This window comes from Diachasmimorpha longicaudata, chromosome 8 (assembly GCF_034640455.1).
Source record: "Diachasmimorpha longicaudata isolate KC_UGA_2023 chromosome 8, iyDiaLong2, whole genome shotgun sequence".
Taxonomy (NCBI): domain Eukaryota; kingdom Metazoa; phylum Arthropoda; class Insecta; order Hymenoptera; family Braconidae; genus Diachasmimorpha; species Diachasmimorpha longicaudata.
Window position 1 is genome coordinate 4,784,954 of NC_087232.1, and position 15,199 is coordinate 4,800,152.

A 15,199-nucleotide genomic window follows, 5' to 3' on the forward strand; every position below is an offset into this window, starting at 1 on the left:
GTGAATCGAGCGATTTCACGGATGCCTTTTCCTTGCAATTTCACGGATACATTTTCCTCGCAATTTCACGGATGCATTTTCCTCGCAATTAATGAGAGAGCTTGAGGGGTCAAGAGGAGTCAATTCGGAAAAATAAGAGGAACGATCAGTCCACTCGTCTCTTCAATTTGACCCTCAACCCCTCGCCTGTGGGGTCGATACGTCACACCGATCTGAGCCAAATCCCTGACTCTTTCTAAATTTAAATTATTACGGAACGATAACAAATAATGCTATTGAATTAATTCCATTGAAAGGCGAATGTTATAGCTGAAATTTTTGTTTATTATGCAAATAGATTCATCCATTCTCAATCATCCTAATGATCGATTAAAGTGGACGAGATTTGCGTGAAGATTTCATGGTAAAAACTTTCTCAAATGGTTCAATTTTGAGATTTAAATTATTTAAATTGAGACCTGCAGAGGTTGGACGATAAAATTAATGTAAAATTTTAGGAAGATGAGGCTCAAATGAAAGCTTTGATGGTTTATATTTAAGTACTTTGACGTCAAAGTACTTGGATGTGCTCAAGAATATTTACTCTTCTAATTAATCTGTTCGTCTTTCTCGTCACTCCCCGGAATAAGTTGGCTCCCTCAGTATTTTTTTAGTACTCGAGCGAGAAAGAGTTTTTTGCTACCGCTCGGCTAATCAATTCACAAGTTCAAAATTCTGAAGTCTAGAATTCAATCGGAGACACAAAGTCAATAACAGACTGAACTAAAAAGATGTACTCGAGCTAGTAGTACAGAATGTTTTTTTTTCATATTTTTATTGCTCTCATTCGGGGGACGCGTTGCGTTCAACTTTGGAAATATTGTCACGACAAACAGCCCGGAGGATGGCCCGGGGATGAAAATAGATGGAGAGGGTGGGGAAAACAACTTCCTAGGAGCCACTGCAAACTTTCCAGTCTCGGAGAGTAAACCCTCTGGTTTATCTTTGCTGGCGCTTCACTCCTACACAATAGATTTTAGCATTTCAATCCTTTGAATAAAATTCACGTGGATCTGACGAACATGTGTGTCAGCATATTTTTTTTTTTCATGCTCGACATGATTTTACGAACAATAAGAAATGATGAAAAAATCGGGAACATGAATATACGAAACAAATTCTATGGCCTTGCGGCAAGAAAAGGTACTATGATGTGAGAAAAAAAATCGCACCGTGAATTTTCAGTCGGAGGGAGCTGGAAAAATGTCAAAAAAGGGCTTTAAAAATTTGTTCATTTTGAAAAACTGGATGAAGTCAGTAGATAATGATATGAAGGGAGTAAATACCTTTAAGAGATGTTTGAAAATGCGAGGTGCATACGCCACCATATTTGATGAGTCTTACGATCGCGGGAGTTGGCAGCAGTTATCCAAAATGGCGGTGCGAGGAACTGCTCACCACCTCACATTTTTTAAGGATTCTTAAAATTTTTTATCATCTCAGGGCTGCGTTCAAATGATGCCATGAAGTTTCTAAGAAATGAACAAATTTTCTAGACAATTTTTCGAAATTTATGGTGAGAATTTTTGACGTCCAGTTTTCTCTCAGTCGGGATATATTTTTTTCGCTTCCAAGACTGCAAACAATTAGGAGAACTAACACGTGATAAAAAAATCATGTAATGTTAATGTACAATAATTATGTTGTTCCAGCTGTTCAAAGGACCGTACACGTGCTACACAATTCCGAACAACCGGCATCAGTATTTGCAATTTTAGAATCTGGCTCTAAAATTGTACCACTTATCGCCGACGGCCTCTTTGATCTTCTGATGTTAAAAATCGGTGCAATATACACGAGCAAGAAACAGACGAAAATTGAATCCAAAGGTCCGAGATTTGAAATTGGTGATTTCTGCGTTAAACTGGGAAGTGTCACCATGAGTCAGAATTTCAAAGGAGTGCTTGTTGAGGTATGAATACTTCATTAACTATTCTTGGGCGTTCTGTCATCCTCGAGATTTATGGGAGGGGCTTTGTGACCGGGCTTAATTCGCAAAATGTCGAGTGCATGAGAAAATTGCGGATTTTCTTCTTCGAAATATCTCCTAAATTTAAAAACAATAGGATGAGTTGTTGCTTTCATAGAGAATAAATTCTTTCAGGTGGAATACAGACCCTGCGTATTACCCAGTGCCACTTGGGAACTTATGCGAGAATTCCTGCAAGGCTTTCTTGGGGCAACTGTTTCGAACCAACCCCCTCAGTATTTACAGGTACTTATGAAAAAAATTTGCATTGTGAAATGTCAGTCTAAACGCGACGAAAAAACCTGAAGACCCCCTTGAAAAATTGGTTCATTCTCGAGGAATTCTCGATTCCCGTGAAAATGAACAATTTTCTTATTCTGTTTCCTGAGGGTCCATCAGATATCCCAGTGAATTAATTAATTTAACTGCTTTCAGAATCGCATGAATGAAATTTACCAACCTATGGACACCATACAGCAATATTTAGAACATTTTGGACAATATCGGAAGACAACTGGTGTCATTTAAATTTTACGAAATCAATAATTCCGATATGTGATTTTTTTGAGTAGTTTTTTCATGTAAAATAGAATAAAATTAGTTTTTTGTATAAAAAATAAATTATTGGCGTTTTGAAAGTCTTTTATTACTTCGCTTAAATTATCCTCATGAATCAAGAAAAAATGTAATAAATAAAAATAATAATAAAAATAAATGACACATAATTCATATATTATCCAATCATTCATTATTATTTTATAACATTCTCTTTAGTATTCGTGGTCCCTTTGCAAGTGAACGAAATAAAATACAACTACAATTATTTAGTAATAGTCAGATGATAAGCTGAATAAATAATATTTTGAATCGTAGCGGCTAGATTTAGTGAGAAATATAGTGATAATGGAAGCTATTGCACAGACTGATAAACTTGTCGTGTTGTCCTCCCCTAGTGAAAAATGACCGACTGGAGGAAGGGAAGATCCAAGTTGCATTACGTTGACAGGACAATATGTTCTCTCTCCGACATTAACCCCATGTTAATTCGTGATACATGGAATTAATAATAGTTAAAAATATAAATAAAGTGTTTGAAATTGAAAGCATGCAATGCCCGCACGTAGACGACGTGGTACTGAGGTAGACAGTGATTTTAGTGTCATAACCTCAAACGAATTGACGTCGAGTAATCAAGGACAACAGTATTATTACAATAATGAAAAGACAGGGCTGATTGACACGGATACGAGTGATATTTATCCAGTGGTCATGACATCCAGGGATCGGACTAATGAGTTTGCCAATGCTATCAGGAGTATGCAGGGGAGAACAGCAGCCAGGGCGGCTACTGTTCGTAATCCTCGGCAGGCTAGGAGCCTTCAGAGTTACTCAAATTTCATGATGATTGCTAAGAACATTGGGAAGAATATTGCCAGTACTTATACCAAACTGGAGAAGCTGACGATATGTAAGAAAATATACTTTTCATTTTTTTAGTTGAGAAAAATGGACTTTTGATTGTCAATATTTCCTAGTCTGATGATAAGATGCTGACGAGTTGGAACGTTCCTTCACTTTCCATACATTTCCATAACTTTCCAAGACTAAAAAACTATCTTTGCAATAATTTGAATGTATTGGAGACTCTGGGAACCTTGGGATGTTATAAATTAAAAATTGTTCTCCAAATTGTTATCTCAATCTCGTGAAAAATAGCTTTCAAACACTAGGAAATTTTAATGGATCGTGGAATTTAGTTATTTAAGATTTATAGTTCAATTTGCCAGCAATGACTAATTAATTTGGTAATTAATTGATAATTATTACTTCCTGAATTTCAGTGGCGAAAAAGAAATCGATATTCGATGACAGACAAATAGAAATTGAAGAATTGACGAACATTATTAAAATGGATTTGAACAGTCTGAACAAACAGATTGCTCAATTGCAGGAACTTGGGAGAAAACAGAGGGAATCCTCGTCCCAAGGGCATCACATTTCTTCACATTCATCGTCAGTCGTCGTTGCTCTGCAATCGAAGCTGGCTAATATGTCGAATCACTTCAAAAGTGTTCTTGAAGTGAGATCTGAGGTGAGTAATCCATCAGTGTCTCCTTCTAACCTCTGGCGTGCTTCACTTTATCATTTTCGTATTTTTCTTTTCGTTCTTTAAAATTTGTTCATTTGATCGTTATCATCAATTCCCTCTAATTCCTCAGAACATGAGGGAAGAACAAACCAGACGAGAACAATTCACCCAAGGTCATGTTTCCACAAAACTACCCCCTAGTGTAATGAGTGGACAGCAAGGATCTCTTCTCCTTCAGGAGCAGGACTCCAGCACATCAGTCAGCATAGATTTTGAGCCTGATCCAAGGCAAATGATGATACAAAAGACTATGCGTGATGATAGTGTGAGTCTTGGTTGAAAAAAAAAGAAAAAGAGGAAATGAAGAGAACTGGACTAAATTTTGTTTGGAATTTCATTTTAGAACGCATATGCTGCATCTAGAGCAGATACCATGCAAAATATTGAGTCAACAATTGTTGAACTCGGTGGAATATTCCAGCAACTCGCCCACATGGTGAAGGAGCAAGAGGAGATGGTCGAAAGGTAAATAATTTTTGTGATTTATAGGGGACTTTTCTCAATTTTTCTCTCCAACGTCATTTGTCTGTTTTTTTCCCTGAATAATTTTGTGACATTTGCTTTTTAGGATAGACAGTAACATTGAAGATGCAGAAATGAACGTAGAAGCTGCCCACACAGAAATCCTGAAATATTTTCAATCAGTAACCAACAACCGATGGCTCATGATCAAGATATTCGGTGTTTTAATATTTTTCTTCATATTTTTCGTTGTTTTCGTGGCATAAACAATACTGTCCATTTAGAACTGATGCGCTACGCCACGAGAATTCTTCAAAGTCCAAGGTTCCCCCAGATTATTGTCTAATTTTAAATATAAATAATGTAAAAAAAAACATTTGCAGCATTCCTCCATTTAAAGTCTTTGCAAAGGTTCTTGTAAAATATCTTATTCACCTATGCGTTTATAAATATAATTTTTGAAGAAACATGTCAATTCTCATTAATCACACGAACACCCCTAACTATTTAATAATAAATTACAATTTATTCATTTGCAACAGTGTTTACGTACAGTATGCGTAACAAATCATTTTATTATCATGAATTTGTTCAATCACCATTATTTTACAAAAATCTTCACTCATGTAGTTGAAACAACACAAATCATTTGCAATTCATTGAAACGAGATGGATTGTTTACATTTAAAAAATACAATAATGCGCAGTATAAATAATAATCATCAGACAAACAATAAGAACTGTTCGATAATTTACTTCGGTTGATTTATACTCCTAGTACTGTACATGGAATTGTTACACGGTTGACATTGAATTTAGAAAAAAATATTTATAAAATAAAGAAAAGCCCTAAACTTTCCCACTATGGTGTGATTTATCCAGTGACTCTCTGGACGAGTGTAAAGATCCTGAAATCAAGTATCATCATGTCATTAGTCAGGGATAATTATCATTTCGAGAATTGGTGCAAAGCTGTTTTACCCAAATTACAACTAGCGAGTTAGGGTGAACTGGCCGATTGCGGAACAGTCATGAAAATAATTTGTTTAAGGTATATAAACAAATATGTATTGGAAAAATCCTCGGATGGATAGTGTGGTTTGCACCGGACTGCACAAGATACTGGCATTTTAAGGAATATTCAATTCAGATTGAGCTAGTTCAGGAAATATTCTCGTTCTGAAATTGGCCTTTTTACCCTAGGTGGAATTGTTTTTCTAGCCCTGGCATCAAGCCCATAGTAATTGTTATTGACCTGTGGCCAAATCCGTCAATCGTCATTGTTATTTATCGTATGGATAGACGAATTTGATGTTGCATGATTTAGATTTCCCTCCATGGTACTCCAAAATTGTCGTACTTTGGAGAAACGTTTGCGTCCTTGCATGCAATAACAATCATAACAAAGACAAAATCATAGAAATGAAGGCAGAAAATGAAAACTATCTCCTGTAGATGAATAAATCATTTCGTTCAGTGATTGACGAGCAAAATTCCTGAGGAAAGCGTTTTTGCAGATGAAAATATTCTCTACGAAAATGTCTTCACAGGAACTTTTATGTCAGCCAGTAAGAGCCCCTGGTAGGTAAAATAATTTCAAAACACGATGAAGAAATCTGAAGAAAATTATGAAAAATTCATTCATTCATGGTTTCTTAATTGGATGAACGATTGAACTGCAATGTGGAGAGAACAGTCATTTTTGAAATGTTAAAAAAATAGGAGGTGGCAAATGACTGGCTGCTACCATCTTGTTTTACCTCAAAAGATTTCTAAGATGGTGATGTCCCCAGCTAGTATTTGGAATTTTTTTACTTCCGAGGGCTCTTTATCAAAATTAAATTTGATATTCACATTTTTTACAAATCACAAATACACAAATACATGCACAAATGGTAGAAAAATGGTCGTCTGTTCCAGTCCCCTATTCCTCTAGACTTGCAGGAAGCTGAAGATCTCATGCATCATGACATCATCCACAAACCTTTGTCACGTGTTCGATGATCTCGATGGAAAGAGTGGAAAGCTGTATTACGCGCTGGTGGCAGTGGTTCATCAGCCCATGGTGGTGGTAAAGGTGGGGGAATTCTTTCGTTGCCAAATGGTCCTGGATAATTCCTTGGGTTGTATGGGGGCAGGAGAGGTGGCGAATGCGGAGGTGGAGAGAGGGAGCCTGGGCCGTCGTATCTACTTGATGGGGGTAGGAGAGGCGGCATAGGGGGTGGCGAGGCTAGACGACCACCAAGGGGTGGTGGACGTTGGCTCACGTCGTAAGGGGCCAATCCTAGAGGTGGTGGCAGTGGAGGTGGAAGGTAGGGTAATGGAGGTCCGTAGAGGTAGGAGGGAGGCGGAGGGGGTGGGCCTGTAGTACCTGAGAACATTATTGGGGAACTCGATGCCTCGGCTCCTAAGAATAATGGAGATGTGCCTGGATCTCCATTAGTCTCCATTCCTGTTTTTAAAATTGATTTTTCAGAGGATTTGGACATGAAATATTGTTCATTCCAGAGGACATCAAGAAAAATTATGATAAAACTTTTATTTGGGTGGGAAACTGTTAGATCCGTACGGTTTTTGGACAACTGGGAGAGATAGATAAACAAGAAAAATTTATTCCTCATTTTTTTCTAAGTGTGTTTCTGAGTGTGTTTGGAAATGTCTCCAAAACCTCTCCGACAATGAATTCAATGAAATCAATTTTTTAAATAATTATGAAATACTTACGATGTAATTTCACGTCAGACTCGGTCTCTGTGAGGTTTTTCTCGATAATAGTCAATCGATTTCTCAATTGTGCTGCTTCCGATTTAGATTCCTCAAGACGACGTTCGTTCTGTCGTGCCAGCACCTAAAAAATCAGAAAAAAAAATCTTAAAATATCGCAAATTATCTCTCAATACAAATGGGTCGAGATAACACAAACAACCCGCAGTAAAAGATCTGGAGGACTTCGATTAAAAAATTGAAATAAAATCTGAATGGATGAACAAAATTCCTCTACCCATTGTTCGTGAGCCTTCGCTTCTAGATTAGTGATCTGAGCCTTGTACTCCTTTTCCTGATCAAGAATCTCCCTCTTGAGTGACTCAATCTGCTGCTTATAACTCAATATTTCGTTATGCATAGTCTGTAATCTCTCAACAGTGGTTGACACTTCGCCCTGCTGCTGAAGCCATGCAGCCTCCTCCTTCTGTCTCTCTGCTTCTTTCTCCTTGAAGAAGTTGGAGAGCACCTCGAGACGAGTTTCAGCCTCTCTTTTCTCTTTCTCCGCCAGCTTACACTGCTCACTGAGGGCTGTTACCTCCTCGTTTATGACTTTCATGTGTTCATCCAGGAGATGATGGGCCCCTTCAACCTCACTCAATTTTATTTTCAGTTCGTCTCGCTCCTCTGTTAGTTGAATGGCCTCTGCCTTGATGTGAGACACGTCAGCTAATTTATCAAAATCGATGCTGTGGGTATTGGACTGTTTGACTACCTCCAGGAGGTCGTTTAGCTCCATTTCCTTGCCTTTCAACTGCTTTCGGAGGATAAGCCTTTCAGCAGACATCTGAGTAAAACGTAAAATTACTCAATTAATGCGAATAAAACAATTAAATTTAGTGAATATGACGAATTCGTTTGTTGGGAGGGAATTAATTGGGAAAATGATTATGAATCAATTATTAATCATTAATAATGATAGTCGTAATTACTATTGATAGATGAAGCATCGAAGATTTAAAGCGCTAAAATTAGCAGAATGAAGTTCTAATTAGAAATGAAATAATCTGTTACGACGGGGAAATAATTAAAAGACAAATATTTTATAATTTTAAAGAGCTTTAAAAATGTAAGACTTACATCCTTGTGTTGTTTCTCTACGTCTTCAATTTTCTTAGACAGCATTCCTTCGATATTAATCCTTAATTCCTTTTCTTCTTTCAATTCTCCAGTCATTCGAACAATTTCCACTTCAAGTTGTTCACACTTTTGAGTCGTCAATGTTAAATCTCGAGATAATGTCTCGCTCTGAAAAAAAGTTGATTACAAATCTGGAAATATCAGGAGGGGGGGGGGAATAATAGTCACGAACCTCTAATTTATCGAAATCATGCTGCGAAATTGAAAAAGAAAAATAACAGATAAAAAGTTGCCAAATGTGATCACAAAACAATGGAAAAATGTGAAAAATATTTCCAACATTCTAAAATTCTAAATGTATTTGTGAAAAAATAAAGATGAAATGAACGAAATCTGGGAGACTTCCACAAGAATCATTTATTAACTCACCTCTTGAGTCTTCAGATGTAGAGCATTGGTCAACGATTCGTTGACAGCCTGTTGAGCATTCAAACGTGCCTGTAGGTCTTCCACAGACTTGGCAAGAGGATTTTCCGCACTATTAGTAGCTAGAATTTCCCGTAACATTCTTTCTAACTCTAATCCTGCTTCGGTTGCACCCTCGAGATCCCTCTCAAGGGCTGATACTTGATCTTCCAATTCGGACTTTGCTTTCTACAGTAATGAAAATATTATACATTCCATTAAACATTTGTCAAAGGACCCCAAAAATTTATCATAATTTTTCACTTACATGTGCATTATCTAATTCATTCTTCAAGGAGAGAACCATTTCATTCGATCCAAAGGACTCATCTTCAATCGAGGTCAACTGGAAAATCAAATTGAAGTTTTAATTAACGAATATCACGCAGTGATAACAATCAGTATCAATGAATGAGATAGCGAAATAATAATTCTTAATAATAGTTAAAAGTTCAAAATACCTTATTTTTGGTTGACTTTAGTGTTTCATCCATAGCACTGCACTCCTTCGAGGCAACCAACAATTCCTTTTCCAATCTATTGATCTTAGCAATGAATTCTCCATCTCTCCTTCTGTTTTCAATGTAATAATACCCCAGGGAGAACAACAGAGTTGTGAAGGCAGTCAGAGCTACATAAGATAGTGCCTCCCAGTAGTTTCTACCAAATTTTATAGCGCTGCCCATGGCAGTACCGAAGAACTCCTCATCTTCCTGCTTTTCTGAAGGAGTTTCTTCCTGAAAATTAGGACAATCTCCAAGAGCATCACACTGCTTTGAGGGAATTAAATGTTCTTCAAGGGTTGTCGGTGTATTTTCGAGGGCTGGGGTTGGAGGAAGAGTTTCCTGGGGCTGATAGAGGTGATCTTGGAGGGTTTCAGGAGTGACAGGACTCGAAAGTTCAATCGTCGACTCCGATTGCTCCACTGCTGTCTCGGTTGTGAGCTCCGGGGCGACTGTTGAGGACTCTGGATGTGCAACCACCGGTTGATCTACGGGAATAACTGGGGGAAGGGGATCATGGGTTGCCTGGGGAGGCTTCAGCGATATTTTTCCTGAATCTGAAAAGCAAAAGAAAGCGGAAATTGTTTTATGCTGGATGTCAAGGAATATTCATGATGTTTTTTAAATGTCCCGCACGCAATTTAATGAACAAAATATTTGCTGATTGAAAATAGTAGAATCCATAATCAGAGTAACTACTAAACTATGGAAGATGGTTCGATGAACTCATCGAGACGATAAACTTTTTACTGAATCAGTATAAATACTCACTTTCTCGTCGTGATCGATCAGTCTCAACATTCAACAAGTTTCTATTTTGAAATCCATTGAAGTCCAAGACGTTATTATCATCAATACTCTGGGTAGGACCTGATAATTCATCCTTTCGATAGATGCCAGGCTGCCCATCCCCCTGAATTACATTCTTATCATCTCCAAGGGGCTTGTCAACACTTTCAGGAGCTGTTTCGTTGCCTTCAGTTACTGTCTCATCGATTTCTGGGGCACTACCTGAAGAACTGCTGTTGATCATCTCAATATCTTTTGATGCTTCTGTTATAAAAAGATTTCCTTCGAATTTTTGGTCAGGAATGATGCTCTCTGGTGTTGATTCGGTTCCAGTTGCTTCAGGAATCCCGTCTGGGATCGTTTCTGGGGGTAATGCAGCCCCAGAAGAATTTTCAGCATCAACTAAATCCGGAGTTTTCTCAGTAAAAACTTTTTCAGTGACCGGAGTTGTTTCTGGTATTGTTGGTGGTGTTGATACAATCTTGGGAGAATTTTTCTCTTCAATCGTTTCGGGAATTTTTTTACTATTGGCATTTTCACTCACAGTAATTGTCTCGGAATTTATATGTCCAGTTAATGGAGTCTCCGTGGAATTTTGAATAACTTCAGGATTTTTCTCAACATCAACGTTATCAGTCGCAGAAATCGTCTCTGGAATTTCCTCTGGAGGCGAAACCCTTTCAGAATAATTTTTACCCTCGACTTTTTCAGTAGTTTTTTCAACACTTTCTGGAACTGATCTTTCAGTCACTGGCATCGTCCCTGGAATTACTTCAGGGGTCGTCACAGCCTCGGGTGAACCTCCTTCATCGGTTTCGGTAGCTCCTGGGGCCTCTGTCGTTGATAAACTATCGAATATCGAAGTGACACTCTCAAAAGCACTGAATAAATAATGCTGAGGCTGTTCTGCTCCATTTTCTTCACTCGTTTCTTCTTTATCTGGAACCGAATCATCTTTTCCTTCTTCACCCCTTTCATCTTGACTCGTTTTCATCCCCAGTTCAAGAGAATCATCTTTGATTTCATTGTCCAGAGAACTTTCAGGTACTTCTTCATTATTTTCATTTGGTTCGTCTACAGCTTTCTGCTCTGTGTCCACTATATCCTCATCTCTAGGTACTTTTTCTTCCGTTTCATCTTGATTTTGCTCTTCTTCAGTTTTCAGGGGCAAATCCCCAGTTGCCGAGGACAATTTTTCTTTAAGATGAACTTCACTAGATGCGATATTCGGATGAACACTCAGAATAGGCTGCTCATCGATGGATCCAGGACTGTGACGAATTTTCGTTGCGTAACTTTCCTCTTCTCTAATATCGTCCGTAGAAAAATGAATTGTCGTTCCATCGACTACCTCGAATGAGGGTGATACTTGTGGAGTTATTGGTGAGGGACTCCCAGCCTCTATCGAGCTGTCAATAAATCCAGGGGGGACTTTCTCATCGGTCTTATGATCCTTGGAGGTGTTCTCTGAAGGAATTCTCTCTGTTGGCACTTCGTGTAGGTGTTGGAGTTTGTGGAAGACCTTCTTCTCGCGAATGAAACTCTTTGGAGCATAGCCTCGCCTTCCCTGGATCTCGACCCCCCAGAGGTCCTTTCTATCACCTGCCTCCTTGCTGTAGACTGTCACATCCACATTTAATGGGAATGACAGAACATCTTTGTCTCGCGAATGGTACACCGTCACCGTCTTTGCCTGTGATATGGGAACTAGAAGAAAATTTACATTTATTTTGCGGAGTTTGAGTGTACAGAGACGTTGGGATGGGATAGAGCCACGGAAAAATTAAAGATCGAATTTGAAAGGGACAACCTTCGATACAAAAATAATTTTTAACTCATGATTGACATGGGTAGTACAGTAGTAAAACTAGATAAGTCAACTTATCTTCAGCTGCAAAATATAGAAGCAATGAAAAAAACCAAAGAAACCTTTTTCTAGAACTTATTTTTCCGTACACAATAAATTATTATGAAAATTCAGTCATTTTCTGTAATTTATAAAACATTCATCAAACAACAAATTAGAGATGAAATTAAAAATTCAAGGGGTAATAGATTTTGTTCATTTTCTTAGATATGACAACTTCCTTGTTGAAACAGATGAAGACTTTCTTTTTAAAATTTAATTTCAAAGATACAAAAGATAAGGAGAATATAATTCATTAAATTTCACCGCAATATAAAAATAATGAGTAGAATCAACTAGATGATTTGAACTTATCAAAGAAAAACAGCAGGAAGACAGCTAAAGAAACGAAATCTCTGGAAAATTAGTGATAAATTGCCCAAAGATTATGAATATGAAATGTTAAGGCTGAATGCAAAGTCTCATGGCCTAAATAAAACTTGAAATGCGGCATATCATTTCCCTTTCCTCTTTATCGGAACTTGAGATGACTTCATATTCTTCATCTTTTAACCCCCATAAAAAATTCTAAACAATTTCTTCCGGACGTCTTAAAACTCCACGAATTCGAACGGATTTTCAATGAAATTCTAGGAGTCTAATGCAATAAAGCAGTCAGAGAAATACAAGAAATTATGTTGATCTCCAATTAACGAACTATGGCTTCAGTTACCGGTGCACTCAGCATCGTAGCACAATCTTTTGTCCGAAATTTTGGGGGTACATGGTACAATTTCACAGAGGCTCACGATAGCTATTAAAAATAAATATTCCGTTGTTATTTTCAATCCCATTATGTTTTATTTTTCAAGTTCCACATCACTACAATCTTGAAGAGTGACACGAACACCACGTACAGAAAGTTACGACCGATGAAGAGGTAACGTAGAGTAGAATCACTAAAATTTTCTCGACCAATGAGCTGAAATGTAAGAGGCCACCAGGTAGAGCTGGTGGTGTAATGGCTTTGTTTATGAATGTCAAGAATAATAACCTTCAAATGTGGACAAAATCATTCAGTAAAATTAATTGAAGGATAAAAGTGGGCTTTTTCTCTCCTAACAATTTGTTTTTATTTTTATTTCGTTCACTAATTGATCTCATCGTGCTTGACGTCATGCCAGAGTGCATAGCACCAGGATGCACCACAGGAGCCACAACAAATCCGGAGAAGCTCAATTGCTTTGTCATTCCAAGGGATCCGGAGTTGAAAAAAAAATGGCAGGAGGCTTTGAAATCCTCAAAACCTCTCGCACGGACCCAAGTCGTCTGTGAGAAACATTTTCGGCAGGGAGATATCATCAGGGTGAGACTCCTACTGGGACCCAATGATCAGCTGCTTGGAGTCGTGAGTTCCGTTTGTTATGATTTACTTCAGTCAATCTGCAATATCTGCCAGAACTCAAATTGAATGTTGGCAAACATTCTGCAAAATGGAAACAGATGAGGAAAATTTTACTCAACGGTTCTTGAGATAATATCTCCTGAACGAATGATTCATTTTGAGTGAGACATACCACATTTTGAGGATGATACAACTGCCTCAGAGATGAAAGAAAAAAATGAAATTTCACTCAGCCGTTTCCGAGATATTGAAGATTGAAGAATCACACTTCTAGTCTTATTTTCAATAAACATGATGAATTGCAACTAGTCACCCTTTCCTCGTCCGAAATTGCGACCTGGTGCCGTGCCTTCTCGATTCCCATGGATCGAGGTTAATGATAAACAAGAGGAAGCACCAGAAGGCATCCTGGGGGTGAAGGAGTCATCCGTACGATTAAAAGAGACTGAAAATTCGAAGGAAAATCGTGGTAATGCGATAACAAGTCCAAAGCCCCCCGAAAACGACGATTCTCCACCGACAGATCCACCACAGTCAACAGAATCACCCGAAACTCCAGAGGAAGGTCCAGCAATCACGTTTTCTGATATTCTCAACGTCTCGATAGACCTGCCTCTTTGGTGGAAAAAGATTAACCAGCGAAACCACGACGATCTCTTCGTCAGTTTCTCTGAAATCACTTTCTCGACAGACAAAAATGACGATGGACCTCATTCCTTCATTCTGAAAGAGCTCATAGTCGGTTCTAATCTTGAAATCCGAATTTATGTGCTGGGGGAGTTCCTCAACTGTGCACGTCACAATTTTGAGACGAAAGTGAAGAGTAAGAAGATGCTGGAAGACACGCTCTCCCAACTCCACAAGTAAAAATTTATTTCCGTTTATTTCTGTTTCGATAATTCATGATTCACAACTTTACTCGAATTTTTAAAAGCCATCGTGAAGAAAAAATAATAAACTACACATGGTGTGCAACATATTCATCTGGAAGCATATTGCTGGCTAATTAGTTGAAATAATTATACTGTATTTAATCTAAAAGTAATTTACCGATTTATTTTCAATATAGGCTAAACATCTGCAAAGGGTGCACGATGCCGGAGGCTGTGACTGATGCCAAGGTAGACTGTCAGGGCACCCTACGTCACAACTCGTGTGAGCTGCTGACGAAGGGAAATATCTGCAAACCCTGCCATTCCGTAAGGAAGAGGTACTTGGGGAGGGAGAGGAGGAAGAGAGCAGAGAGAGATAAAGTGAAGCAGAATAGTAAGAATGTGAAGAGAATCAAAGTATCGTCTAGCAACGTTCAGAAAAAGAATAAGAGAATGGAAAAAAGAATAGAAGAACTTGTTAATGAGAACAAGAATCTTAAGAAGTGGTATGTTAAGTTGATGAAGAAATGTAAGGGAGAGATTTTTTTGTAGGCCTTCAACTGGTCATGTATGCAGTATTTTTCGGATTTGAGAGAATACATAATTTGTTTTATTGAATCATCGCCTTCTTAGAACTTTTATTAATAACTCCAGTCGTTTTTCTATGCCCTTTGGACGGATGCTACAAGCAAACGGTTTTTCAGTACAAACGGGTACAAACCATGGAATTAATTCATTATCTCTTAATTGCCAGAGTCGACGGTGGCGTACCCAGTTTGAGGTGCTCTACTAGCGCTGGCTCGGGGTCACCTAACCCCGAGATCTGAGTCTACACTCTAGTCGATGCTTTTATGCTC

General features: G+C 38.2%; 4 protein-coding genes across 6 annotated transcripts in view; 3 read left to right on the forward strand and 1 right to left on the reverse strand.

The window, feature by feature from the left end:
• Positions 1 to 2,733, forward strand: part of LOC135165021 (mediator of RNA polymerase II transcription subunit 20) — a 29,448-nt gene extending 26,715 nt beyond the window's left edge. Inside the window, exons 3-5 of the mRNA XM_064125928.1 lie at positions 1,692 to 1,951; positions 2,144 to 2,254; positions 2,444 to 2,733. Coding sequence (XP_063981998.1) covers positions 1,692 to 1,951; positions 2,144 to 2,254; positions 2,444 to 2,536 — 464 coding nt within the window. The 3' untranslated portion in view covers positions 2,537 to 2,733. The remainder of the gene's footprint in view (positions 1 to 1,691; positions 1,952 to 2,143; positions 2,255 to 2,443) is intronic.
• A 214-nt stretch (positions 2,734 to 2,947) lies between these two features.
• Positions 2,948 to 5,086, forward strand: LOC135165014 (syntaxin-5). The gene is made up of 5 exons (XM_064125916.1): positions 2,948 to 3,476; positions 3,850 to 4,100; positions 4,228 to 4,422; positions 4,501 to 4,622; positions 4,726 to 5,086. The coding sequence occupies exons 1-5, from the start codon at positions 3,119 to 3,121 to the stop codon at positions 4,883 to 4,885; spliced, it is 1,086 nt and encodes a 361-aa protein (XP_063981986.1). The 5' UTR covers positions 2,948 to 3,118; the 3' UTR covers positions 4,886 to 5,086.
• A 39-nt stretch (positions 5,087 to 5,125) lies between these two features.
• Positions 5,126 to 13,025, reverse strand: Tango1 (Transport and Golgi organization 1). 3 transcript variants are annotated; one of them, XM_064125843.1, is made up of 11 exons: positions 12,799 to 13,025; positions 10,202 to 11,926; positions 9,389 to 9,987; positions 9,196 to 9,273; positions 8,892 to 9,116; positions 8,695 to 8,715; positions 8,463 to 8,630; positions 7,621 to 8,169; positions 7,344 to 7,467; positions 5,875 to 5,999; positions 5,126 to 5,527 (listed from the first exon to the last, which is right to left on the reverse strand). In XM_064125843.1, the coding sequence occupies exons 1-10, from the start codon at positions 12,917 to 12,919 to the stop codon at positions 5,890 to 5,892; spliced, it is 3,720 nt and encodes a 1,239-aa protein (XP_063981913.1). In that variant the 5' UTR covers positions 12,920 to 13,025; the 3' UTR covers positions 5,126 to 5,527; positions 5,875 to 5,889. The 3 variants fall into 3 exon arrangements, with proteins under 3 accessions (XP_063981913.1, XP_063981911.1, XP_063981912.1); XM_064125841.1 differs by lacking the exon at positions 5,875 to 5,999 and adding an exon at positions 6,604 to 7,071; XM_064125842.1 differs by lacking the exons at positions 5,875 to 5,999; positions 8,695 to 8,715 and adding an exon at positions 6,604 to 7,071 and having other exon boundaries at positions 12,799 to 13,024.
• Positions 13,026 to 13,091: 66 nt separating this feature from the next.
• LOC135165013 (uncharacterized) lies at positions 13,092 to 14,960 on the forward strand. The gene is made up of 3 exons (XM_064125915.1): positions 13,092 to 13,473; positions 13,780 to 14,333; positions 14,540 to 14,960. Exons 1-3 carry the CDS (start codon positions 13,243 to 13,245, stop codon positions 14,892 to 14,894), a joined length of 1,140 nt encoding a protein of 379 aa, XP_063981985.1. The 5' UTR covers positions 13,092 to 13,242; the 3' UTR covers positions 14,895 to 14,960.
• Positions 14,961 to 15,199: the final 239 nt, after the last annotated feature.